Genomic DNA, 27,114 nt, shown 5'->3' with positions numbered 1-27,114 from the left:
ACCTGCTGTCTAAAGCTGCAAGGCCATATTCCCAAAGTTCTTAGTAATTACCTGTATTTATTCCAAGTGTGTAAGGAACAAAATGTCAGTTTCCCTGAGCATTGCAGAAAACTTATTTCCATCAGACACTCATTTCTAGGCACAAAGATAGCATATTTATTCAGTGATGATTATCTGCACAGGTTGCTACAAACAAGAGAATTGTGGTAAGGTAAATCCTTGGCTGAGATGTTTTGTCTCAATCAGCTTTATCCAGAATGTCTCACTCAATGTTGTAATTTAGCATACAGTTTACTTCCCAGATCAATACACTTAGAAGGGAAAAGAAGGAATTTTTCTATAATTAAAAACAAACTGTAATTACAAACATATTAAACACTTTTAACTGCTAATTCACAACAGAATATCTTGTAATCAAGTTACAAGATGAGGGAATTAGAAATATATACAGAAAAGGCAGCTACTTGGTGATATATTCAGCAAGTAGGAAGGATAGGAACAAGATGGCAGTATGGAAAAGAAGCGATCTAGAAACAAGGAATTATACAGCTTTTAAATACTTGGCCTTCAGAGTAAAACAAGTTTTAAAAAATAGCCATCTTCAAAAACTGAGATCTGTCAACATGGAAGAGAAAGTCAGAATATTCATTGTAAGGTATATAAGAGGTGCAAATCCCTGCAGAGGTATGCATATCTTGAGACTGTTCATGTTCAGATGTGAAGGTCTTCCTGATTCTCACAAGTGACCCTGGCTTGAGCTGTTAAAAATTTTCAAATGAGCCCATCTGCACAAGACAGTTCTATGTTAAGGATGATCAGTAAAGCATCTGGCCCAGTTTTATGATCCTAAATTACCTTGGCTTCAAGCTAATTTTTGTAAAGTGGGATTTCTTTAAGAAGAGAATAAATTTTTTAATCTTTAAAAAAAAGAGATGTTAAGAAATGAACCCCCATTATCTTGCTCTATTTTCAAAGCTCAAATTTTAAAAGTATAACTTACTCTTCCCAATATATTAAAAAAACAATGCTGCAATGCTGCTTTCATTTTTAATTTATACACATTATCCTTTTTGCGCAATTATGTAATATTGTGATGTAAAAATTAGTGCATTATAATTAACTGCCCTTTTCTTGGCATTTCCCATGACTGAATCATCCCAGGAAGCTTGTCTTTCATCTTCATCTGTCTATTATTTCCCTCTATAGAACCACCTGAGGATGATGTAATTTTTAAAAAGATGTCTTTAAGACTTAGTTATTGCCTCTACTCTGTCTTTTTTAGATAATTTTAGCTTTGTTAGCCGAAAGATAGGTTAATGACTACAAATGCCTAAGAACCACCTGCAAACATATGAAAAGAAAATAGTTTCAAAATCTTAGTGGGAATATTATCCCTACCCTGAAAATATTCCTACTTTCTTGGAGTAAATGTTCCCTATATCACAAAATAACTTTCTATGAACACTGTTATGTACACTTCAAGAAGAATTCTTACTAATGATTATTACACTCTGCTTGTCTGTGTGAGTTCCATCATCTCCATCAGCATTGCTGCAAATGAAGGAATTAATAGTGAAGCAAAATTTTTATCTAAATTTAATCACATCTGCAGTAATGTAACTGATTTATTCAAAGGATGTACTCTTCCCCCTCGAGAATAGCACTGATAACTACATCTTGAGAGCAAGATATATCAACAAAACAAACCACAAAACATAGCAGTGTTATTTTCAATTTAAAAAGCAAGATCCTGCAAAAATTACTTTGGCATCAAAGATTAACTGAAATAATGGCTTCAGATCAGCAAAGTATTATATAACAGAAGGTATTTATTCACCAATTACAATAACACAAATCAAAAAATATTAATCTCTCCCACACTAAACTATCATTTAAAACACATTAAAACCATAATGTAACAAGCAGTTTAGGACCTTTCCTGAGAAACAAAGCCACATTATAAATGATTATGTGGCCATTCATGAGATACACATGTTTCAAAATGAATGGGTATTATCAAACAAATTAAATTCCTACTGAAACAAGAGAAGAACTTTTTGTTTCCTTTTTCAGTTTTAAGAGAAAGGGTCTTACTATATTGCCCAGGTTAGCCTCAAATTCCTGGACTCAACCTCCTGATGCTGAGACTCCAGGTGTACTTTACTATGTCTGAATTAAGAGAACATCTTTTTAAGTGAATGTGTATTATCATTTTAATAATTATTTCCAACAGGTAAAATGTTTTTTCTATATCACTTAGTCTCTCTTTTACATTAGACTTAACAAAAATTCATTAAATTATAAATAAGTAAGAAAAAATGTTACAATAAACTGCAATTGTGAAGTGTCAATACAGATTAAGAGATCTGGTCACCTAAAGAATATACCTATAGATGGAATTCTTTCCTATTTATCAAATGTTTTTAATAATTTTAAGGGGACACTAACTTATATACATATATTAGCATGTACATAGACATTCACATGTGTGGATGTACAACATCCTATTTACTTATTTCATTGTATAACTTCAGATAGCAAAAGCAGTGCATTTAAGATAGAAATAGGAAAGACCATTAACTCCTTAAACTTTGGGGATCATTGCCAGTATAATAACTTTCAAATGACATCAAGGTTTCTGAGACTTGAAATAAAAATTAATAAATTTTGGTCCAAAACAAAAACTTGGGTGGGGGGTCAAAATAAAATCCCAATCACTAAAGAGTTGCAGTGGCGATTAAAGATAATATTCTATACCAATGTGAGTTTTTCTCCAAAAAGGACATAACAATAACTCTTACTATAGGTGTCAAAAAGGAAAATGCCCAAAGTATAAGTACAGTTCATTTTGGTAAGATCCAACATTAAATGTATTTGCAAACTAATTTTCAGACTGACAAAGAACTATAATTGGAGGGAGGGAGGAAGAGAAAACCTACACTCTTCTCTTTTTTATTCCTGTTTAAGAGAAAAAAGCCACTCTCTCTAAAACTTGTCAGCACAAAGGAGGTTTAAATACTGCATAAATTTGGAAATCACTCTACTTCATCTGGTTATCAATAGCAAATGAATATGCTTCAAACATGACTATAGGGTCAAATCAAATGGTAACAAGAATTATGCACTGAACACAACTGGGGCAGGAACAAGAAAAATAACTGGGGGGATAATTATAGATGTCACATTCAAAAGGTGGTGAAAGACATAAAAATCAAACCCTCCTTCAAATATATATTATTTAATAAGATTAAAGGAATGAGAATGTAAAATTTGAAAATTTATGAACAAGTTTTGCTTCAGTGCAAATGTATACTCTAAAACCAAACAAGACAACAAAAAGAAAGACAAAAATAGTCTTGTGTTCCTTAGCAGGAACAATTGCCACAGCCTTTCACACTGTTAACAATTTCTTCTTGGAGCTTCTTCCTTTCCTCTTCTTTGGAGAGCCTTTCTTTCTTTGCTCCCCATCCGGGGTTATCATTATTCTGTACACGACTGCTCTGTGTATGCCACATCTCTGAGTAGATACTGCTAGAGTTAGCAAGCAGACCATGGTGGGTACCACGTTCAGCTACCTTCCCCTAAAAAGTAAACACAAGGTACATGTCAGTTAACCAGCATAATACCTAAAACTATATAGTAACTTATAATGAAAGATTTTTGAAGGACCTGTATTCATTAAAAACACCTCTTCTAATTCCTCATTCATAGCTCCACTGGAAAGAACTGAGGTAGGAATGCTTCTCCACTGCTGTACTACCCAGACTCAGTTAACAAAAACTACGAGATTCCCAATCCTACAAACATCATAGTACATAAAGAAATAAAGATTTACTGTTTTATTTTTCATTCTGAAAGGCATAAAGAGAAGATTAAAATTCTAAAAAGGTGATATTTTCTGTAATCAGCAAATGTTCAAATCAAAAGCACTGTTATTTATACAGAGATTTAAAGGATTTAAAAACAATATTGTTAAATCCATGTGAATTCTGAAATAAAATTTCATGAAATAAAGAAGACTTCATGAAAATTAAGCTTACTTCTTCCAGTAGCTCTTTTTGTTAACAGTGCCTATTAAACACAACATTCATTGATTTGGCATGGACTCCAGGCTCTGATCCAGAATTATTTCCTATCTGATGGCTACTGTTAAACATGATGAGAGACAAAAAGAATTTGTCACTTTCATGGGCATTCTTATAGACAGAATTGTTCCAAATAGACACTTTCTGTAACATTAGTGAAGTCAGTCTGTGCCAACGCTCAAGTACTGGATTTGTACACATCTATGGCTATATTGCTTCTAGATTTATGGCATTATTTATGAACTTATTAAGGAAGTTGAAGAGTCAATACTCCAATCATCCCATAATTCCTCTGCTGAATTTTTCACTCTTCTAATAACACCTCCTGTATCACAAATTCTTGCTCTGTTTATTTTGTTATGTCTATGCACGTATTTTATGTTGTTTACTTTATGATTACATGTTTCATGATGAATCATGTAGACACTGAGATTATATACATATTTTTCTTACAGTTTTTTCTTCCTAGACTTAGTAACTGCCTCATTTGCTTAGTTTCATTCCATACTTGCTTTGTCTCACTTTCTATGTATTCTCTCTCATATATTATATGCAATAAGGACATATTTTTACCTGTACATAAAATCATATTCTATCTTGTCAAACAATCTGAGAATGAGCTGTACATACTGATATTATACTTCTAAATATCTCATTAGTACATATCTTTAAAAGTAAGGGACAATTTTACATGCCTGACATAATTATATCACACCCAAGAAATTTAGCAATGCCATGATACTCTTATCTTAACATATGCTTCATTTTCAACCTTTAGTAAATATTACAACAATACCCTTTTTTTTCCACCTAGGAGCTGAAGAAAAGCAAAATACTGAATTTAAATAGTTTTCCCTTTTCAAGAATAGTTTATTGAGTACAATGCAAAGGAGCTGTGGTCTGAGCAGTAACGAGAATACTGCCTGCATCTACACACTGCATTTCTAGCAGTGTCCTACTCTCTCTTTATGACACTGACATTTTTTAAATGTCCAGGTCTAACTTGCTTAGAGGTTTTTTTTAATATAAAGACTGCCCTTCAGTTTGGATTAATCTAGTTTTTCCTGATTATTAAGTCATGTGGGGTCAGAGATGGCTCAGCTATTAGGAGTCCTTCTTCATCTCTGAGAGAACTTGAGCTGGGTTCCCAGTACCCAGCTCATAATGGCCTGTAACTGCTGCTTCAGGGGATTCAAGACCTTCTAATGGACTCTCCTGGCACCAAACTCATGAGCACAACCTCTCTATCCCACAGACCTACACATATACACATAATTAAAAATAAAAATAAAATATTAAAAAGAGTAATATGTCTTCAATGCAGCATCATATCAGAAGGTAAGGAGGTTGGTTTGCTCCATTACTGATATGAAACTTGATCTTGTGGTTAAAGGTATCTAGAAAATGTCTGTATTTAACCATCAAGTTTTATGCTCATAATAAGTAACCTATGGGTTTTACTTTCAAAACGATTGAAAAATCTGTTCCTCAATAGTCTTATCAGCCAGTGGTGCTTGTTTTCTAAACACAATTATTACAATGGTGGTGACAAAATCTGATTTTCTAAATTTATCATTCCTTCTATAGGCTGGCTGGTGGTATTCTTAAAGAAGGGCTTTTCTTTTCCTCTTGGCACTTCTTGTTTTAAAAGTATTATCATGGATGCAAAAATTAGTTTTTTATTCAGTATGTTACAACTCATTAGCACCATTATTCATTTGACTGCTCTAATTATCCCACATTTGGCCAGTGGGAGGTCAAAGTGGTTCCTGTGTCCTTGTGACATGTGTTCATTAGTTCCCCTACCCCAGATCAGCTTTTATCGAAGAAGGTTTGGGTCCTTTTAGTGAGAAATAGTAATTTAGTGTCCAAAATCTGTGTGCTGGGAATGCTCATTACTTTCAGAATTTCATTGCTCCCAGGTTTTTGCAGTAGACAGAATTAGAATACTTTCTGCATAAGGAATTTATATGGGTAATTCTGTTAAAACATAAACCTTGTGAGAGTCTTCCTATCCTCTGATGATTTTTTTTACTTGCAACTTTCTTCTCCCAAGTAAGATCTCTGTTCTAAGAGCAGTGTATTTACTCAGTATATGCTGCTCAGTCTTACTTACATACAGAATAATTTCAAAATGGGTACTTCCATAGAATTACCAACTCTTCCCTTTGGACTATTTATCCTTATAATACACTTGTGTATTATATAATACATGGGGAAGTTGTTAAGTAGGTAGATTAAAAGAACTATAACCTGGTGATATGATGTAATAAATATAATTATACATTTATATTTAATATCCTAATTAGTTTTTTTTGTCAACTTGATACAAACTTGGCACATCTGGGAAGAAGGAACCTCAATTGAGAGAGTGCTTCCATAAGATTGGCTTGTAGGCAAGTCTGGAGGGCATGTACTTGATTGATTAATGTGGAAAGTCCCAGTACTGCGGTGATGCCATCGCTGAGCAGGTAATCTTTGGGTGTGTAAGAAAGCAGGCTGAGCAAGGGAAGGGGAACAAGCCAGCAAGCAGCATCCCTCATGGCCTCTGCATCAGCTCCTGCCTTGGCTTTCCTCAATGAAAGACTGTAACTTGTAAGCCAAGTAGATTCGTCCTTCCCCCAAGTTGGTTTTGGTCAGTGTTTTTATCACAGCAACAGAGAAGAAAATTAGGACATTTAATAAGCGTATATAATTAGAATATTACATTGAAAATTACATGGATAGATTCTATTCTTTTTTGTGTGGTTATCAATGACAGTTTTGCTTCCTGTTAGTATTCAATTTTTGTTTTTGTATCCTTGATTTATTTTTGTTTTAGTTAGTATACAAGATAAAGTGCTTCGCTGTGACGTGTTAATACATATATATTAATCTCTTCCACATTTTTCCCTCCAACTAATCCTTTCCAGCCCATTAAAAATAGTAATGTTCCTTCTGCTTTCATAACATGTCAATATGTTTGGGACTGTGCATACATACATACATACAAACAAACATACACACATATACATATATATTTATATGTATGTATAAACTTTTTCAACACATAAAATAGATCAAAAGCAAAATTAATATAAACATACATATTCAGGAAGATCTTATTTGCTTATGTCTTGCAAACCATTTTCATCTCCATTCTGCAGATAGCCAACTGTTTTAGTTTCTATTTTATCCTTCTTGAATTTCTCTTCAGAATTTAAGCACATATACATATATTCTCCACCCCCATCCTTCTTGCAAAAGACGGCATACATGTTGTTTGTACGCCACTTTTTTTCATTCAATCATATATCTCAGAAACCATGCCATATGCTTCCTTTCCTTTTCTGAATAGCACCTATCATTATTTTAGAAATGTTCAATTTATCATGACTTCTAGAAATATTAAATTTTAAAATATTTATTACAGTTCTTTGTATTGTCTATGTATTTTATTGAACCCTTTTTCATTCTGTTTGCTTTAGATATCTTCATTTATTCTCTTCTAACACTTTATTCTCTCCTAACACCAAAGAATAGAACATTAAAAAGCTAACTGGAGGCTGTGTGCATGGGAATGGCCTTCTCAATTGGCACACTTTGTGATAGGATGAACATTTGGATACCTGGCCATCTTATTGCAGCCTCAAACATTAATTGCTGTGTCTAATCTTCCATGATCAATCAGATGTCTCATAGGCATGACATCTTAACAGAAATATAAACAAATTTTGACAATGCCTGAGGTGGCAGACAAACCCCCAGTTGAAAATGAGGTCATAAAATTAACCAATTAGAGGGCTAACAAACAAAAATACCAAGAAAGTTTATATAGCTACATATGCTATGGCCATTAATACGTTAATTGTAATTCAAAACCCATGGGGCAATGTTGTGACATTTCTGCACAGACATATGTAAATACGGTATTTACTAAGAAATCTTAATATTTTCTATTATTGAATAAAAGCTCTGAGAGCATGACTGCATATAATTTGTTAAGCTTAGTTTAAAAGGTACAAAATTTCAGATTTTATTTTAGATTCTTAAATATCAAAGATATAGTAAGGTTTAAGTTACCATTTAAGATATTTTGGTTTAACCATATTGGGAAAAACAACTTATTTTCTAAAGAATGTCAACATTTAGGAACAAACTAACACATTTAAAGTCACAAACATATAAATCCCTTATAGAATAAAGGGTATAAATATCACAATAATGAATACTGTCTAATTGTTAGTGGAATGAAAAAAAAAACCTTTGTGGGCTGGGAATACAGTTCAACAGTAGAACACTTGATAGCATGTATAAGGCTCTGAGTTCAATCTGTAGTATCACAAAAAAGTCCCTCTTGATAACTCGAACTTTAGAAAGCACACAATTGCTTCCCATCTCTTAACTCTCAGTACACTGGCTTCCAAAACAATAAAAAATAGAAGTATTGATTAGAAGAGAACGATAATGACAGCAAAAGCTCTGTATGTGATATGAAAAACTGAACAGTGTTAGAAATAATCAAATGCTAAGAGGTGAGGGAAAAAGATCCTTACAGACAGGAGTAAAGGACAATTATTAAAAATGTTCAGATCTGCCAATCACAACGATTGCTGAGAACATTTAGATAGTAAGCTTGTATAGTAATTCCCTCAAAAGTGATAAAATAGTATATTTTTACTTTACCTACAATGAAAACAAAATTAAATGGTCACTTTAAAAAAATGATCATTTTTATTTTACTGTAAATTTTAAGATATTAATGATATACACACACACACACATATATATATACATATATATATATATATATATATATATAAAACAATGAAAATACAAAGACACTGTGCAAAGATGTATTCAGGGCAAAACTGAATGAAGCAAAATTATTTTATATAGGCAATCATTGAAAATATGCTTCTATCTTGAAGATTTAATACTTTCCTGATCAAACATTTGCTTTTAGTACTTTAATAAAGAGTGAGTTAATATAGTTTATCCTTCTTGGAAATTTAATGCATTATTTCCTACAAAAGTGACAAAAACCAGAATACTATTAGGATTTAATTTCATCAAAAGAACACAAATTCTGCAATATTTCATTGGACACAATAATTAAACTTTGGGTACCTATAACTATTTCTAAGATTCTTCAAATACTACCATTTTTCCTTTTATAGTTTCTATTAAATTTATTCTTTGATAAGTTCATATAGATATATAAAATTTACTGATTACTTTCACCACTGCCCTTTCTTGTCTTCATTTTACCTCTGTTAAATCTCCTCTTCCCTATAAATGTGTTTCCTACATTCATGTCTTTTTGTTTTGTAATCCACTGATTTTTACCAGGACAGCCTATATGACCATTGGCTTAGAAGTATCCACTAGAGTCTGGTGGCTTCACCTTGGGTACACAAGTGAAGACAATCACAACCCTCCCCTAGAATCCATAAGCAGTTAATAGTTTCTTGGGGGAAGGATATGCCCTGTGACACCCTCCTGTATTCATGACTTGACTGCTGACTGGCTCAGTCTTGTGCACACCCAGTGCAGGAAGCTGCAGTTGCTGAAAGATGATGATTACAATTGCTGTGTCATGGCCACAAAATAGCACCTCACAGTCTTTCTCCTTTTCTTCTGGTTCTTTATCCCCCAATCCAACACCCCTGACCCATTCCTCCATGTTCCCTAAGCATTAGAGGTAGTGGCATAAATGTGCTGTTTAGGGCTGAACACTCAACTGTCAGTTATTTTCTGCATCTTCAGCAGCCATAAGTCCTTTCATTCACTGCCTATCATTGCAGAGAAAAACTTCTCTAATTAAGGCTGATAATGAATTCTCTAATGAATACTATCTTTTAAAGTTCATTTCTTACCTGGCTCAGGACAATGATTTCATCTGCATCAACCACTGTTGACAATCTGTGTGCAATGAAAATCGAAGTTCTGTGCTTCACCACATCCCTCATGGCACTAAGAATAGCCTACAAGTTTGACAAGAGTAGGAGGAAACCAAACCAGAGCTTTCATTAGGTTAATGGAAAGTAAACCAATGCTATCTTTACTAAAGGAACTTAGGAATCCATATCAACACTAAATATTTCACCTCTAATACTAAAAGAAACAAAAGGACAAAAAACAAAGAAAATTGGAAAGTAATCATTAGAATACTAAAATAAAAAATATCACTTAGGCAACATGTCACTAAAACATGGGACAATATGATTTTAAAAAGACAAACTCTGGTGGTATGAGGAACATGGTCATCTATAATCTTATCAATAAGAAGAAAACTAAAATGAGGAAATATGCAAGTAACAGGATGCAGATAAAATACAAAAAAAAAAAACCCTCAAAGAAAGGAGTCTGAAAGCCTGCAGGAACATTTGTTTTTCCTTAGTTCAAAGGCAAAACACATCCAAAAACTTTTTACTTGAGGCAGTCTTTTTTTTTTTTTCCAAAAGCATTTTGAGTTCTTGTTTGTTGTTTTTTTTTTTTTGGTTTTTTTTTTTTTGTTTTTGTTTGTTTGTTGTTTTGAGATAGGGTCTCAGTATGTAGCTTTGGCTGCTACAAGACTTACTATGTAGATCCAAATGGCCTTACACTGATAGAATTAAAGGTGTGCCTTTTCACATTTTGAGTTCTTAATACATTCTAGAAAACAGATTTTGTTTACTGCCTATAAAGTGTAAGACAGTTACATGTGTAATTCAATTATCTATAGAAGTCGTTGGCTAGAGAAACAGTGTGGGTAATAGGGATATGCTTACTGGCTTCCCACAGGTATTTCTAAACATTTCATGTTTTAAAAGCATAAATTACAGGGAACATACAGTTTTCTGAAAAGGAGACCTTATGTTTTTACTAGGACAGACTAATGATCAACCTTATGTTTGTAGAGAGTCTCTCTCCTTTCTTACCTATAAAAGCTCAAATTCTGACTTCCCTTTACCTATTAAAAGGACTCACTGAAATTTATCAAAACTTCTTCTTCTGAGGAATTCTTTGTAAATGCTGAATGGGATATATTCTCTAACATAATTATATTATGTGACTCAAAAACTGCTGTTATAAATTTTATCCTGTTAGCTTATAACTTGTACAACATATATTTAGGCATGAAGTTCTCATAAATAGGTTGCTATTCTCTTGTGAATGGGATCTAGTCCTGTTCAATATTCATTCAAAATGTAATTCTCAAATGAATCTACTTTGAACTGTTTTAAATATGTTGCTAATAAAATAATAATGTTCCCTCAAATTTAATTCCACATGTAAATATTACATCACATTGCCTGTAAAGCTGAAAGAAGACCTCTAAGTTAACATTAGGTTCCTACCACATACTCAGTGAAAAGTAGCAAACTGCAACATTTGCCTAGCTTTAGTTCAAGACTAACCTACAGGAAATTACCATTGTTGCTGAAACTTTTGTATGTAATGTGAAGATGTTATGAGACACAGTGTACTAGTTGGGGTAGTATCATGGCATCATTGTCACAAAAGTTTTGCTGTTACATAACACTTTTGTGAACTGAAACAAATGGTACTATTCTAAGGGTTGGATGGCCTGACTTGCACTTCAATAGTAAGTGAAAGGCATTCTGGTTAGACTGTGTCAGAGTCACTTACATGACTTCTATTAAGGAGTGCTAAACAATAAGACAGTTACTAAAACTTTCTTCCCTCACTAGCATGTCAGGTAATATGTACAGCTTTGCAAGATACAGGAGTGATATAGTAATAGCATAGCGTATCATACACTTCCAAAAGGAAGCACATTTGTAACAATGTATTATCTGGTTCAATGCAACCTGGCTTTTGTAGAATTTACTAACACTTGCCATATAAAAAGACGGGGTTGGCTATTTTACTTTATAATATCTCCCACTGAAATACATTCAAAACACTAAGTCAGTGGTTCTCAACCTGTAAGTTGCAGCCCCTTTGGGGGTCAAAAGTTCCCTTCACAGGGTCACATATCAGACTTCTTGTGTAACAGGTACACATATATTACAATTCATAAAAGTTGCAAAATTATGAAGTAGCAACAGAAATAATTTTATGGTTGGGGGTCACCACAACATGAGGGTATTAAGGGTCACATTAGGAAAGTTGAGAACCACTGTTCTAAGTAATGCGGACATTGCACTGAAGATTCCAAGGAAAAAAGTTTATTTTGTTATTTTCATTGTCATTTACCTCTTCAGTTATTGAGTCTAATGATGAAGTAGCTTCATCATAGAGAATAACTGGGGGGTCCTTCAAAATGGCTCTTGCAATTGCTACTCTCTGTTTTTCTCCTCCTGAAAAAGAATATTTTCATTTAAGGAAACACAATACAGGAATATTCTGTTTCTAGTATTCCTGTTGATTATAACCATCAAATTATACCTGTAACATTTACCTAAATTCTTTATCACTTGCCACTTAACTGAATTGTTCAGTCTAAGTCTACATATGGTATCCTTTGACAAACTATATTCCCTGGAATACAAATTCAATCTTAATGAATCTCTGATTCATGTCAGTGAAATGAATAAAAATGATAAGTAACAACTTTGATTTTTTCAATTGTTCTTACCAAAAGCATGTTTATCATATATGTTACTTTCTATTATGGATATTTCAATATGCAAAACCCTTAGATAAAAAATTCATTAGCAATGAATCAACAAATCAAAGGACAAACCCAATATCTGAAACTAGAAAACTTAAAGACATGAAACCATGAATACCTAATTTATGACTTAACATAAAAAGTCCCAATCTGCTAATATTTAAGTATGTTTTGAGATAAGCTGTTATTTAATAGCATTTTTCAAAGTAAGAGTATATACCAAATACATTTTACCTTCTCTTAACTACAAGGGCAAGTTATATAAACTTTTATAAGGTACACTGAAATGATAAACATATATTACTAAGCTATGACCAAACAATAACCACAAACAAACTTAACTAGAAAATCTTTGCTTAAAATATTCTTAACTTAAATAAAAAATTTCGGTTTTGCGAGCTGCCCAACCAGCACGGAGGCCTGATCTCTCGGCCCCAGGAGAACCAGCCTTGGGCTTCTGTCCAGAGCCCTCCCCACTTGGGCCCCCCCGCCCTCTTTTGGCGCGAGGCATTGGGAGCTGGGTCCCAGTCCTCCCGGCGCCCGGGCGGGCTCCACTGCCTTTGTTTCTGTGGCCTGACTGCACCAAGGAGGGTAGGCGCTTTGTTTGCGAGCTGCCCAACCAGCACGGAGGCCTGATCTCTCGGCCCCAGGAGAACCAGCATTGGGGTGAGTTTCTGGCCCGCGGCGCCAGCCAGGGACGGGGATCTCGGGGGTCCCTTGGCCTCCTGTCTTTCTTGGGCTCTCTGCAGGACCTCTATTCCCTGGTTACTGCCTCTTTCTTCCTGGCCCACCCAGCTTCCGTCCAGAGCCCTCCCCACTTGGGCCCCCCGCCCTCTTTTGGCGCGAGGCATTGGGAGCTGGGTCCCAGTCCTCCCGGCGCCAGGGCGGGATCCACTGCCTTTGTTTCTATGGCCTGCCTGCACCAAGGAGAGTAGGCGCTTTGTTTGCGAGCTGCCCAACCAGCACGGAGGCCTGATCTCTCGGCCCCAGGAGAACCAGCATTGGGGTGTGTTTCTGGCCTGCGGCGCCAGCCAGGGACGGGGATCTCGGGGGTCCCTTGGCCTCCTGTCTTTCTTGGGCTCTCTGCAGGACCTCTATTCCCTGGTTACTGCCTCTTTCTTCCTGGCCCACCCAGCTTCCATCCAGAGCCCTCCCCACTTGCCCCCCCCCCCCCGCCCTCTTTTGGCGCGTGGCATTGGGAGCTGGATCCCAGTCCTCGGGGCGCCCGGGCGGGCTCCACTGCCTTTGTTTCTATGGCCTGCCTGCACCAAGGAGAGTAGGCGCTTTGTTTGCGAGCTGCCCAACCAGCACGGAGGCCTGATCTCTCGGCCCCAGGAGAACCAGCGTTGAGGAGAACCAGCATTGGGGAGAACCAGCGTTGGGACGAGCCAGGGTTGGGCACGGAGACCTGATCCCTTGGTGCCAGGAGAGCCAACATTGGGGAGGCCGCATTGGGTAGGCAAGGAGACCTGATCTGGTAAAAGAAGACCCATAAGGGAGTATTTGGAAGAAGAGATGGGCAGACGTCAAGGCAAGAATTCGCCCAACAAATTGAAAAGCAACATGAAGCCACCAGAATCCAGCGACCTCACAACGGAAGGACATGAACACCTTAATCAAGAAGGAGAAAAGTTTGACTTCATGAAAGTGATTGACGCCCTTAAACAGCATGTAAAAAACGCCCTTATAGAAATGGATGAGAAATATAACAGAAAGTTTGAAGAATTGAATAAATCAGTGAATGATACCCTAGAAAACCAAGGAAAAACAATCAAACAGATAATGGAAACAGTTCAAGACTTGAAAACTGAAATAGAGGCAAAGAAGAAAACACAAACAGAGGGCCGGCTGGACATGGAAAATCTAGGTAAATGAATAGAGACTACAGAAACAAGCATAACCAGCAGAATACAAGAGATAGAAGAAAGACTCTCAGATTCTGAAGATACCATAGAGAAAATAAACACTATGATCAAAGAAAACAGCAAGTCCAACAAACTCTCATCACAAAACATTCAGGAAATATGGGACACAATAAAAAGACCAAACCTAAGAATAATAGGAGTAGAAGAAGGAGAAGAAGTGCAGCTCAATGGTCCAGAAAATATATTTAATAAAATTATAGAAGAAAACTTTCCCAACCTAAAGAAAGATATACCTATGAAGGTGCAAGAAGCATACAGAACACCGAATAGGCTGGATCAAAAAAAAACATCCCCTCGCCATATAATTATCAAAACACAAAGCATTTAGAATAAGGAAAAAATATTAAGAGCGGCAAAGGAAAAAGGCCAAATTACTTACAAAGGTAAACCTATCAGACTTACACCTGACTTTTCCATGGAAACCATGAAAGCCAGAAGGTCCTGGATAGATGTACTGCAGAAACTGAGAGACCATGGATGCAAGCCCAGATTACTATACCCAGCCAAGCTTTCGTTCACTATAAATGGAGAAAATAAAATTTTCCAGGATAAAAACAAATTCAAACAATATGCAGCCACAAATCCAGCCTTACAGAAAGTAATAGAAGGAAAATCACTAACCAAGGAATCCAATAATGACCACAATAACTCAGACATCTAGAGACCCTTCATCAACACAAACCAAAGAAGGGATACACACAAACTCTACGACTAAAAAATAATGACCGGAGTTAACAACCACTGGTCATTAATATCACTTAATGTCAATGGTCTCAACTCACCTATAAAAAGGCACAGGCTAAGAGATTGGATAAGAAAACAGGATCCAACATTCTGCTGTTTACAAGAAACACACCTCAACCACAAAGACAGGCACCTACTCAGAGTAAAGGGTTGGGAAAAGGCCTATCAAGCAAATGGACCTAAGAAACAAGCAGGTGTGGCCATACTAATCTCTAACAAAGTTGACTTCAAACTTAAATCAATCAGAAGAGATGGAGAGGGGCATTTTATATTCATAACAGGAACAGTTCATCAGGATGAAGTCTCAATCCTGAACATCTATGCCCCTAATATAAAAGCACCCACGTACATAAAAGAAACATTGCTAAAATTCAAGGCAGCCATCAAACCGCACACACTAATAGTAGGAGATTTCAACACTCCTCTCTCACCAATGGACAGGTCAATCAGACAGAAACCTAACAGAGAAATAAGACAACTAATGGAGGTAATGAAACAAATGGACTTAACAGACATCTATAGAACATTCCACCCAAATAGGAAAGAATACACCTTCTTCTCTGCAGCTCATGGAACCTTCTCGAAAATCGACCACATAGTCGGTAACAAAGCAAACATCCACAGTTACAAAAAAGTATTACTAACCACCTGTGTCTTATCAGATCACCATGGATTAAAGTTAGAATTCAGCAACAAGGCTACCCCCGGAAAGCCCACAAAGTCATGGAAACTGAACAGCCAACTACTGAACCACACCTGGATTAAGGAAGAAATAAAGAAAGAAATTAAAGTCTTCCTGGAATTCAATGAAAATAAAGAAACAACATACTCAAACTTATGGGACACTATGAAAGCAGTCCTAAGAGGAAAGTTCATAGCACTAAGTGCCCACTTAAAGAAAACAGAGAAAGCTCACATTGGAGACTTAACAGCCCACCTGAAAGCTCTAGAAAAAAAAGAAGCAGACTCACCTAGGAGGAGTAGGAGACTGGAAATAATCAAACTGAGGGCTGAAATCAATAAAATAGAAACACAGAGAACAAGCCAAAGAATCAATGAAACAAAAAGCTGGTTCCTGGAGAAAATCAACAAGATTGACAAACCCCTATCCAAACTAATCAAACGGCAGAGAGAGAATTTGCAAATTAATAAGATCAGAAATGAAAAGGGGGACATAACCACAGACACAGAGGAAATTCAGAGAATCATTAGATCCTACTACAAAAGCCTATACGCCACAAAACTGGAAAATGTAAAGGAAATGGATACTTTCTTAGATAAATATCACTTACCAAAGTTAAATCAGGACCAGGTGAACAATCTAAATAGACCTGTTAGTCGCGAAGAATTAGAAGAGGTTATCAAAAACCTCCCTACCAAAAAAAGCCCAGGACCAGATGGTTTCAATGCAGAATTCTACCAGAACTTCCAAGAAGACCTAATACCTATACTCCTTAATGTATTTCACAATATAGAAACAGAAGGGACATTACCAAATTCCTTTTATGAAGCTACAGTTACTCTGATACCAAAACCACACAAAGACTCAACCAGGAAAGAGAATTACAGGCCGATCTCACTCATGAATATCGACGCAAAAATCCTCAACAAAATACTGGCAAACCGAATCCAAGAACACATCCGAAAAATTATCCATTATGATCAAGTAGGCTTCATTCCTGAGATGCAGGGCTGGTTCAACATACGAAAATCTATCAATGTAATCCATCATATAAATAAACTGAAAGAAAAAAACCATATGATCATTTCATTAGATGCTGAAAAAGCATTCGACAAAATTCAACATCTATTTATGTTAAAAGTCTTGGAGAGATTAGGGATACAAGGGTCATACCTAAATATAATAAAAGCTATATACAGCAAGCCGACAGCTAACATCAAATTAAACGGAGAGAAACTCAAAGCCATCCCGCTTAACTCAGGAACACGACAAGGCTGTCCACTTTCGCCATACCTCTTCAATATAGTGCTGGAAGTTCTAGCAATAGCAATAAGACAGCATAATGGGATCAAGGGGATTCGAATTGGAAAGGAAGAAGTTAAACTTCCGTTATTCGCAGATGATATGATAGTGTACATAAGCGATCCCCAAAACTCCACCAAAGAACTTTTACAGCTGATAAACAGCTTTAGTAATGTGGCAGGATACAAGATCAACTCCAAAAAATCAGTCGCCCTCTTATACACAAAGGATATGGAAGCAGAGAGGGAAATCAGAGAAGCTTCTCCATTCACGATAGCCACAAACAGCATAAAATATCTTGGGGTAAATCTAACCAAGGAAGTGAAAGATCTATTTGACAAGAACTTTAAGGCATTGAAGAAAGAAATTGATGAGGATACCAAAAAATGGATGGACATCCCTTGCTCTTGGATTGGGAGGATCAACATAGTAAAAATGGCAATTCTACCAAAGGCAATTTATAGATTCAATGCAATCCCCATCAAGATCCCATCAAAATTCTTCACAGATCTGGAGAGGACAATAATCAACTTTATATGGAAAAACAAAAAACCCAGGATAGCCAAAACAATCCTATACAATAAAGGATCTTCTGGAGGCATTACCATCCCTGACTTCAAACTCTATTACAGAGCTACAGTAATGAAAACAGGGTGGTACTGGCATAAAAACAGAGAAGTCGACCAATGGAATCGTATAGAAGACCCGGATTTTACCCCACAAACCTATGAACACCTCATTTTCGATAAAGGAGCTAAAAGTATACAATGGAAGAAAGAAAGCATCTTCAACAAATGGTGCTGGCACAACTGGATGTCAACCTGTAGAAGAATGAAAATAGACCCATATCTATCACCGTGCACAAAACTCAAGTCCAAATGGATTAAAGACCTCATTATCAGCCCGAAAACACTGAACCTGATAGAAGAGAAAGTGGGAAATACCCTACAACAGATGGGCACAGGTGATCGCTTCTTAGGTATAACCCCAGAAGCACAGGCATTAAGGGCAACATTGAATAAATGGGACCTACTAAAACTGAGAAGCTTCTGTAAAGCAAAGGACACTGTCACTAAGACACAAAGGCAACCTACTGACTGGGAGAAGATCTTCACCAACCCCGCAACAGACAAAGGTCTGATCTCCAAAATATATAGAGAACTCAAGAAACTAGACTTTAAAATGCTAATTAACCCAATTAAAAAATGGGGCACTGAACTGAACAGAGAATTCTCAACAGAAGAACTTCAAATGGCCAAAAGATACTTAAGGTCGTGCTCAACTTCCTTAGCAATCAGGGAAATGCAAATCAAAACAACTTTGAGATACCATCTTACACCTGTCAGAATGGCTAAAGTCAAAAACACCAAGGATAGCCTTTGCTGGAGAGGCTGTGGAGGAAGGGGTACCCTCATCCATTGCTGGTGGGAATGCAATCTTGTGCAACCACTGTGGAAGTCAGTGTTTCGGTTTCTCAGGAAATTCGGGATCAACCTACCCCTGGACCCAGCAATACCACTCTTGGGAATTTACCCAAGAGATGCTCTATCACATGTCAAAAGCATTTGTTCAACTATGTTCATAGCAGTATTATTTGTAATAGCCAGAACCTGGAAACAACCTAGATGCCCTTCAATGGAAGAATGGATGAAGAAAGTATGGAATATATACACACTAGAGTACTACGCTGCGGTAAAAAACAATGACTTCTCGAATTTTGCATGCAAATGGATGGAAATAGAAAGCACTATCCTGAGTGAGGTATCCCAGACCCAAAAAGAAGAACATGGGATGTACTCACTCATAATTGGTTTCTAGCCATAAATAGGGGTCACAGAATCTACAATTGGCGAACCTAAAGAAGCTAAGTAAGAAGGTGAACACAAGGAAAAACATATCGTTATCCTCTTGGATAAGGGAAGTAGACAAAATTGCCGGGGAGAAAAGTGGGATCTTGGGGGTGGGGTGGGAGGGGGTAAGGGGAGATGGGGAGAGAAAAGGTAGAAGGGAAGGAGGGGGGACTTGGGGAAATAGGAGGATCGGGATAAAGGAAGGTTGGATAGGGGAGCACGTAACCACAATTCTTAGTTAAGGGACCCACTTTAGGGTGGGCAGGAGAATTGACCCTAGAGGGGCTCCCAGGTGCCCAAGCTGAGGTCCCCAGTTAGTTCCTTGGGCAGCTGAGGATAGGGAACCTGAAATGACCCCATCCTAGCGCAATACTAATGAATATCTTGCATATCATCTTAGAACTTTCATCTGGTGATGGATGGAGATAGAGACAGAGACCCACACTGGAGCACTGGACTGAGCTCCCAAGGTCCCAATGAGGAGCAGAAGGAGGGAGAACATGAGCAAAGAAGTCGGGACCACGAGGGGTGCACCCACCCACTGAGACAGTAGAGCTGATCTACTGGGAGCTCACCAAGGCCAGCTGGACTATTACCAAAAAAAGCATGGGATAAAACTGAACTCTCTGAACATGACGAACAATGAGGGCTGATGATACGCCAAGGACAATGGCACGCAGTTTTGATCCTAAGCAATCTGCTGGCTTGGTGGGAGCCTAGCCAGTTTGGATGTTCACCTTCCTAGATATGGACGGAGGGGGAGGACCTAGGACTTACCACAGGGCAGGGAACCCTGACTGCTCTTTGGACTGGAGAGGGAGGGGGAGAGGAGTGGGGGGAAGGGGAGAGGGGTGGGAGGAGGGGGAGAAGAGTGGGAGGAGGGGGAGAAGAGTGGGAGGAGGGGGAGGGAAAGGGGAGGCTGGGAGGAGGTGGAAATTTGTTTTTTTTTCTTTACTCTTTTATCAATAAAAAAAATAAAAAAAAATAAAAAAAAATAAAAAATTTCTAATAGACCACACATTGCTTGACAGCAGGCCCATTTAGCCATACATATTTTGGCACAGGAGCCATGCAGTGTATACTTAATAAATTTTGTAAATAAATAAATTATTCAAAAATCCAGCCATTTTAAAGTTATGATTAAATATACCATCTCATGATTAAACATTTGCATAGAAACATATAAAAACCTCAAAATTTCTTTCAGCAGTGAGCTAAGAAAGATAAGAAAATGAACAGGACAAGTGTAAGGATGTTTAGACATCTAAACCTCACCTAGGAAATAAGATGAGAGATACACTATTCAGTACTAAACTAATTAACTCTACTTTTACTATATTCCAAGTGAGTAAGTCTTGGCTTTCCTTAAAGGTTGTGGATTATACATTACCACTGATATATATGAGATTCCATCAATAATATAAACAGTCCCAACAAATTGGTTTGAGGAGAATATAAAAGTAGAAGCTTTAAAATCTTTGCTCACCTGATAGTTTGAGTCCTCGTTCCCCAACCTGTGTGTCATATCCATGTGGCATTCGAAGAATTGCATCATGAAGACCAGCTAATTTTGCTACTGCATATACTTCCTCTGGTGAAGCACTGATGTTTCCATATAAAAGGTTGTAGTAGAGAGTGTTATGGAAGAGGACAGCATCCTGAAGCAGATTTGTATAGACACACCCGTTGTATATGTGTTCATTATACAAATTTATATAAATTTTAAAAAGTATAAAGACATAAAGTAATTGTAAATAGCAAACCACAACAATCCACTTTACTAGACCTGCAGTCTCAGGTCTCTTTCTGGAGCTAATTACCATGTATAATTTGTTATGTTCATTCCAGACTTATTTTGAGACATTTATATGCTTAACCATATGCTTTTTTTTCCAATACAAGGGAACCCAAATTACACATACTACATTGTAAATTGCTTTTTCTATTTAACATATACTGGATATTTTCTATTCTAGATAATAGAAACATACTTCATTCTTTTAATCGCTATATATTTCCTACTATAATGTGGTTAACATGTTGGGATAAAAGCATTATATAAATGGCTTTACACACTCAAGTATTTATGCAAGAATTCCGGAATCCTAGATGTTAACTGATAGGTCAAAAGTGAAGTTTATATTTATTTTGTAATGTTATTGCTCAGCTGTCCTACAAAAACAGCAGCTAGTAATAGATGAGCATGTTCTACTAAATGGCATGTAAGGTTTCTAGATCTCCATAGCTTTAGCAACCCTGGTACTCATTTTCACTTATGATTTTAGAGTGAAATGTACTTTTTGTTTACATTAGAATTTCCTTAATTACTGATGAGGTTAGATATATTTCCCTGTATTTATAAGAAGCTTTTACTTTGGCCTTGAAACTCAGCAAATAAAGAATTTGTGCATCGTGTGTACTTACTAGAGGAAGTTCAGTGCAAGCTGTCATTTGGTAATTCGCCTTGTTTTGACATGGCATACTAAAGCTAATTTATTTCAAATGAGCACTTATCTCCTATTCTTTTTTCAGTCTCTGAATGGTTGAGAGCAAGGTGAAATAAAATAGCTCTAATTGTTAATATTCACCAGGAGACCCAGTAAAGGTCTTCTTTTACAGTATTTTCAGGTTGAGAATTTCAGATATTATTTCAAGTAATATTCTGATCACTTATATATCCACGACTAACATAAATTTCTCATACTAAATGTACCAAATAAGCTCAAAGTCCTACACACAGAACTATTTTTATAGTACTTTATATTCAGAAAAAATTAAATACTAACCGAAAAACAGAAAAATATAACCAAAAAATGGATAAAATAAAAATTAACTAAACATGTGTAGTGATTCACCCTCGTAATCCCAACACTTGGGGTCAGAAGTAGGAGCACCATGAGTTTGATACTAGCCTGCAGTACAGAGTAAGACCCTATTTCCCAAAACAAAACACAAATGAACTATTTTCATGATTTTTGCTAAATACTCTTGTCACACACTAAATATGAGTAATTATGTGAAATAATGCAATTGTTAATTTATTTTAAATAACCACAGAACTATCTGTAGGTATGACATAACATGGCATGCACCAGACACATAGACACATAGACACACACACACACACACAAAGTTCACAAATTTAAGAAACTAAATAATGTATTAACTTTATCGTCTAGAAAAACACATTAATGCTTTGGTGTCTATTCCATTTTTTTCTCTAATTGCAAGTATTAATCTATGTTGTATAGCCAGAATATTTTGTTTGATATCCTTTATAGCAGGCTTTCTTGGACCGCCAGCTCCCAAATAAAAATGCGAGTCTTAATATTAGTTATGAATGCTTTGCCTTACCTTATGCTTGTCCCAGTAGCTCTTATATCTCAGTTTAACCTGCTTTTCTTCATCTATGTTTTGCCTTAGGGCTTTTCACCTTTCTTTCATTCTGTATGTCCTACTTTCACTGCCTGGCTGGTTGGCCTTGAGTGCTTCTCTCTCTTTCTCCCTAGTTCTCTCCTCTTAAGACTAGATTCCGCCTCCTAATTATTCTCTCTGCCTGCCAACCCTGCCTAACACTGTACTGCCTATCTATTGGCCATTCAGATTTTTATGAGACCACTCAAGTGCCTTAGGCAGGCAAAACAGAACATCGTTACATGTTACAAATGCAGGATAAACAAATGTAACACATCTTTACATAGTTAAACAAATACAGCATAAACAAATGCAACACATCTTTGCTGTGGGATAGTGGATTTGTACTTTGTAAAGATTTGTCACTTGTATGTTAATAAAATGCTGATTGGTCAGTAGCCAGGCAGGAAGTAGAGGTGGAGTAACAAGAACAGTAGAATTCTGGGAAGAGGAAAGCTCAGTCTGCAACTTTCACCCAGATGCAGAGGAAGCAAGATGTGACTGCCTTGATAACAGGTACCAAGCCACATGGCTCACAGACAAGAATTATGGGCTAATATAAGTTATAAGAGTTAATAAGAAGCCTGAGCTAATAGGTCAACCAGTTTATGATTAATGTAGAACTCTGTGTGTTTCTTTGGGACTGAATGGCTGCAGGACCAGGAAAAACAGAAACTTCTGTCAACACAACACACCTTCACATATTTAAAGTAATAGTTTGCAACATTAAACTGATCTAATATTTCTTTACATAGTCGTATTGACTGTTCGTGATACTCAATATTCTTTAAAACTTTAATGCTGAGCTGGAGAAATTTCTCACTGGTGAAGAGCACTGGCTGCTCTTCCAGAGAATCTGGGTTCAGTTCCCAGTACACATTCACATTCATTTGTAACCTCAGATTCAAGAAATTCAAATCTCTCTTCTGGTCTCTTCAAGCACCAGGATGCATGGGGTACAAAAACTGACTAAATGCAGGCAAAATATCTATATTTGTTCAACAAACCAATCATAATATAATTTGATAAAACTTAATGACTACATGGCACTTGAAACTATAATACTTCAAACATTCAGTTATCACTGAATATTTATATGGTATCCACCTTGGACAATTATAAATAATGCTGTAGATAACATTGTATTAAAGACCCATGTTTGTATCTTTTAATTTCTTACTAAAATTTCCTAGGGTCAGAGTTATTAGAATACTTTTGCAGAACTTTATATGTATTGTTAATTTTCTTATGATGAAAGCCATATTCTTTCATGAGCAAAACAATGCTGCCCATGTTACAGAATTATATCTAAATTAGATATTCTGTTTTTCAAAATCTTTATCTGTTGTGGAATATTAGTTAAAGATGAGTTACATTCTTTTATACTATGTAATGTTTATTTAATGATACAAAGATGTGTTGCATTCTTTTATGTTGCATTTGTTTAACTCTATGAAGCTGTTACTTGCTTGCCTAAAACATCTGATTGGTCTAATAAAGAGTTGAACAGCCAATAACTAGGCAGAAGAGGGACATGTGGAGCTGCCAGGCAGAGAAAATAAATAGGAGAAAAAGAAGAAAGGGAGGAGGAGTAAGAAAAGGAGAAGGAGAGGAGGATGTTTGGGGTCAGTTACCCAGCTACACATACAGCAATGGAATAAGAAGGAAATAAAAGATATACAAAAATAAAGGTAAAAAGCCCAGAGGCAAAATGTAGATGGGATAATTTAAGGAAAACCGGCTAGAAACAAGCCAAGGTAAGGCCAGGCATTCATAAGAAGTCTCTGTGTGATTATTTGGGAGCTGACTGGAGGGCCCCCAAAGAGAAATGAATAAAAAGAAGGAACTTCATTTATCAATCTATTAGGTGAAAGTGTTATTTCATTTTCACCAAATTTTGTGTTACTAATGTCTCCAATAAGGATAAATTGCTTTTCCTCCTTTGTGAATTTAAGGTTTTATTTTTCAAAAGGATGCGTGAAATCATTATATAGCCCCCCAAAATGGCAGAAATAAGACATATGAATTAGAACACTTGACCAAATGAAGTCACAGTCCAGAATGCAGTTCACTTGGCAAACAGTATAGGTTACTGTTTCTTAACACAAAGTCAGTCTTAAAGTATCTATCAGAATCATCTAAGATGCATATTAAAAATATAGATTTCTGGGCTCACAATGTACTCCACAATCAGAAGCCGAGCATGTGAAAAAAGAAATGGAATTTCTACTATCTTCCTAGTTGACTCATATGACTAAAATTTGTGATTTTTAGCAAAAGATGGGATAGAAAGGAGTGCCATATGCTGGAGCACTTGGGGACCTTTTATAATTGGCATACCCCAGTCAGATCACTCTTTTTGTTTTAGTTTTTAAAAGATAGAATCTTACTCTGTAGTCCAGAGCTGGCTGGAATGCATTATGTCCCAGGCTGCCTCAATCTTAAGTCAATTACTCTATCATAGCCTCCCAAATGCTGTGATAACCATTTCCTTCCTGGTGACTTTCTTATAGGTTTTCTCCTCTCCCTTCCCCATATGATCTGTTCTCCCAGAGATCTGATACTTGGTTTCATAAATCAACTTTACCAGTGGACATCAGACAAGTACTCTAGCATTCAGGTACAGCTTCAAACTACTTTATGTACTTTTAAGATAAAACTATATACACTTCTTGTTTTCTCAGGCTTTACTTTGAATTTACTTCTCTGTTTCAATGTCACTCACCAAATATTTTTAAATGATTATTATCAGTCAAGCACTGTATGCCTGATAATAAAGTAGACCAGTAGCAAATAAGGCATAAAACTTGAGGTTGGTAGATAAATTACATTGTAATTATAGATTTAATTTGTTAAAAGATATTCAAAAGTATTAGTTTTAATTTTCTGAACATTTATATTGTGGGTATTGTGTCTGGTAAATATATATGTGTGTATCCTCTATAATAACTATTTCTTATAAATATTATCTTTATTCTAGAAATGAGGAAAGTGAGACTAGTACCATAGAACTGATTAGTCTTAGAGCTATGGTTAGAAACCATGTCTGGTTGATTGAGGACAATCTGGTTTACATGGTGAATTCCATGTCAGTCAGAAGTACATGGTGAGATGCTGTCTCAAAACACAATTCCTTTTGGTAGTAGAACTTCACTTGAACAGTTTAACATTATCCACTTCATTAGCATATGCTGGCTCCTTGGATTCAAATTATTATAGTAATATATCCACCAACCCTCTAACAATTACATTTTTGTTTTAAAATACCTGAGGTACTACTCCCACTGCCCTCCGAAGACTTTCCAGGCTCACATCTTGTATATTTTGACCAGCAAGATAAATGCTACCCTCCTGAGGTTCATAGAAGCGAAACAGCAGCCTCACTATTGTGCTCTTTCTGAAATTGGAGATGAAGAAAGGCTAATCAGCATCTGTCGTCATTAGGAAAGCTCAATTTAAGTATAGTAATTATTTCACTATGATAAAAAATTCACATCCACAATTATCAGACAATAATGTAGAATTTTATAAAAAACTAAATTACTCACCCTGACCCACTACCTCCTACAATGGCCACTTTCTTTCCTGCAGGGACTTCAAAAGATACTCCACTAAGGACTTTCTGTCCTTCAATATATCCAAAATGCACATTATCAAAGGCCACTGTGGCTGTCTGTGGTGTTATTTGAAGGGGAGATGCCATTACTTTGTCCTAGAAGGGAACAAAAAAGAAAAACAACATACTACTTATACTACTCTTTAGACAATGTTTTTAATTAACAGGGAGAGCAAGAAAAATATGGGAAAGGAGGTTTATGCAAATGGAATAAGGTCACTTCCAAGTATGATTTTTTTTCATTACTCACTGCACAAAAATGAGCAGATAAGAAATTCCTATATATGCCAGATGCTGGGAAGACTCACTCTATCCATTCATCCATGTATGTATGTATGTATGTATGTATGTATGTATGTATGTATGTATCTATCTATCTATCTATCTATCTATCTATCTATCTATCTATCTATCTATCTATCTTGTTTTTTTCACAACAGGTTTCTCTGTATAACAACAGCTCTGGCTGTCCTAGAATTTGCTTTGTAGATCAGACTGGTCTTGAACTCACAAAGATCTGCCTGCCTCTGTGTACCAAGTACTAGAGTGCTGGGATTAAAGGTGTGTGCAATCACTGCACAGGAAAGATTTTCTTGGTGAGGAGTTGGGGAAGAGATGACAATGAGGAAATTGTTTGTCTAACCTAGTGATGTAAGAATATTCTCCTAGAACAGTGGTTCTTAACCTTCCTAATACAACCATGTTGTGCTGACCCCCAACCATAAATTATTTTTGTTCCTACTTCATAACCATAATTTTGCTCTTGTTTACGAATTGTAGTGTTAATAAGTGATATGCGGGATATCTGATATGTGACCTCTGTCACAGGTTATAAGTCACAAGTTGAGAACCACTGTCCTGGAGCAACCCAGTATTAGTGAGACAGTACTCCAT

At 36.3% G+C, this 27,114-nt stretch overlaps 1 protein-coding gene across 1 annotated transcript in view; it reads right to left on the bottom strand.

Moving 5' to 3' along the window:
• Positions 1-1,809: 1,809 nt before the first annotated feature.
• The window catches only part of Abcb7 (ATP binding cassette subfamily B member 7), a 165,860-nt gene continuing 140,555 nt past the window's right edge, over positions 1,810-27,114 (bottom strand). The window contains exons 11-16 of the mRNA XM_075957046.1: positions 26,153-26,316; positions 25,872-26,001; positions 20,677-20,848; positions 12,270-12,373; positions 9,944-10,051; positions 1,810-3,581 (exon numbers count right to left, since the gene is read on the bottom strand). Coding sequence (XP_075813161.1) covers positions 3,366-3,581; positions 9,944-10,051; positions 12,270-12,373; positions 20,677-20,848; positions 25,872-26,001; positions 26,153-26,316 — 894 coding nt within the window. The 3' untranslated portion in view covers positions 1,810-3,365. The remainder of the gene's footprint in view (positions 3,582-9,943; positions 10,052-12,269; positions 12,374-20,676; positions 20,849-25,871; positions 26,002-26,152; positions 26,317-27,114) is intronic.

The sequence above is a fragment of the Microtus pennsylvanicus genome, chromosome X, assembly GCF_037038515.1.
Source record: "Microtus pennsylvanicus isolate mMicPen1 chromosome X, mMicPen1.hap1, whole genome shotgun sequence".
NCBI classification, from domain to species: domain Eukaryota; kingdom Metazoa; phylum Chordata; class Mammalia; order Rodentia; family Cricetidae; genus Microtus; species Microtus pennsylvanicus.
Note: the sequence above shows the minus strand (reverse complement) of the source record. Positions and strands in the feature narration are given on the sequence as shown.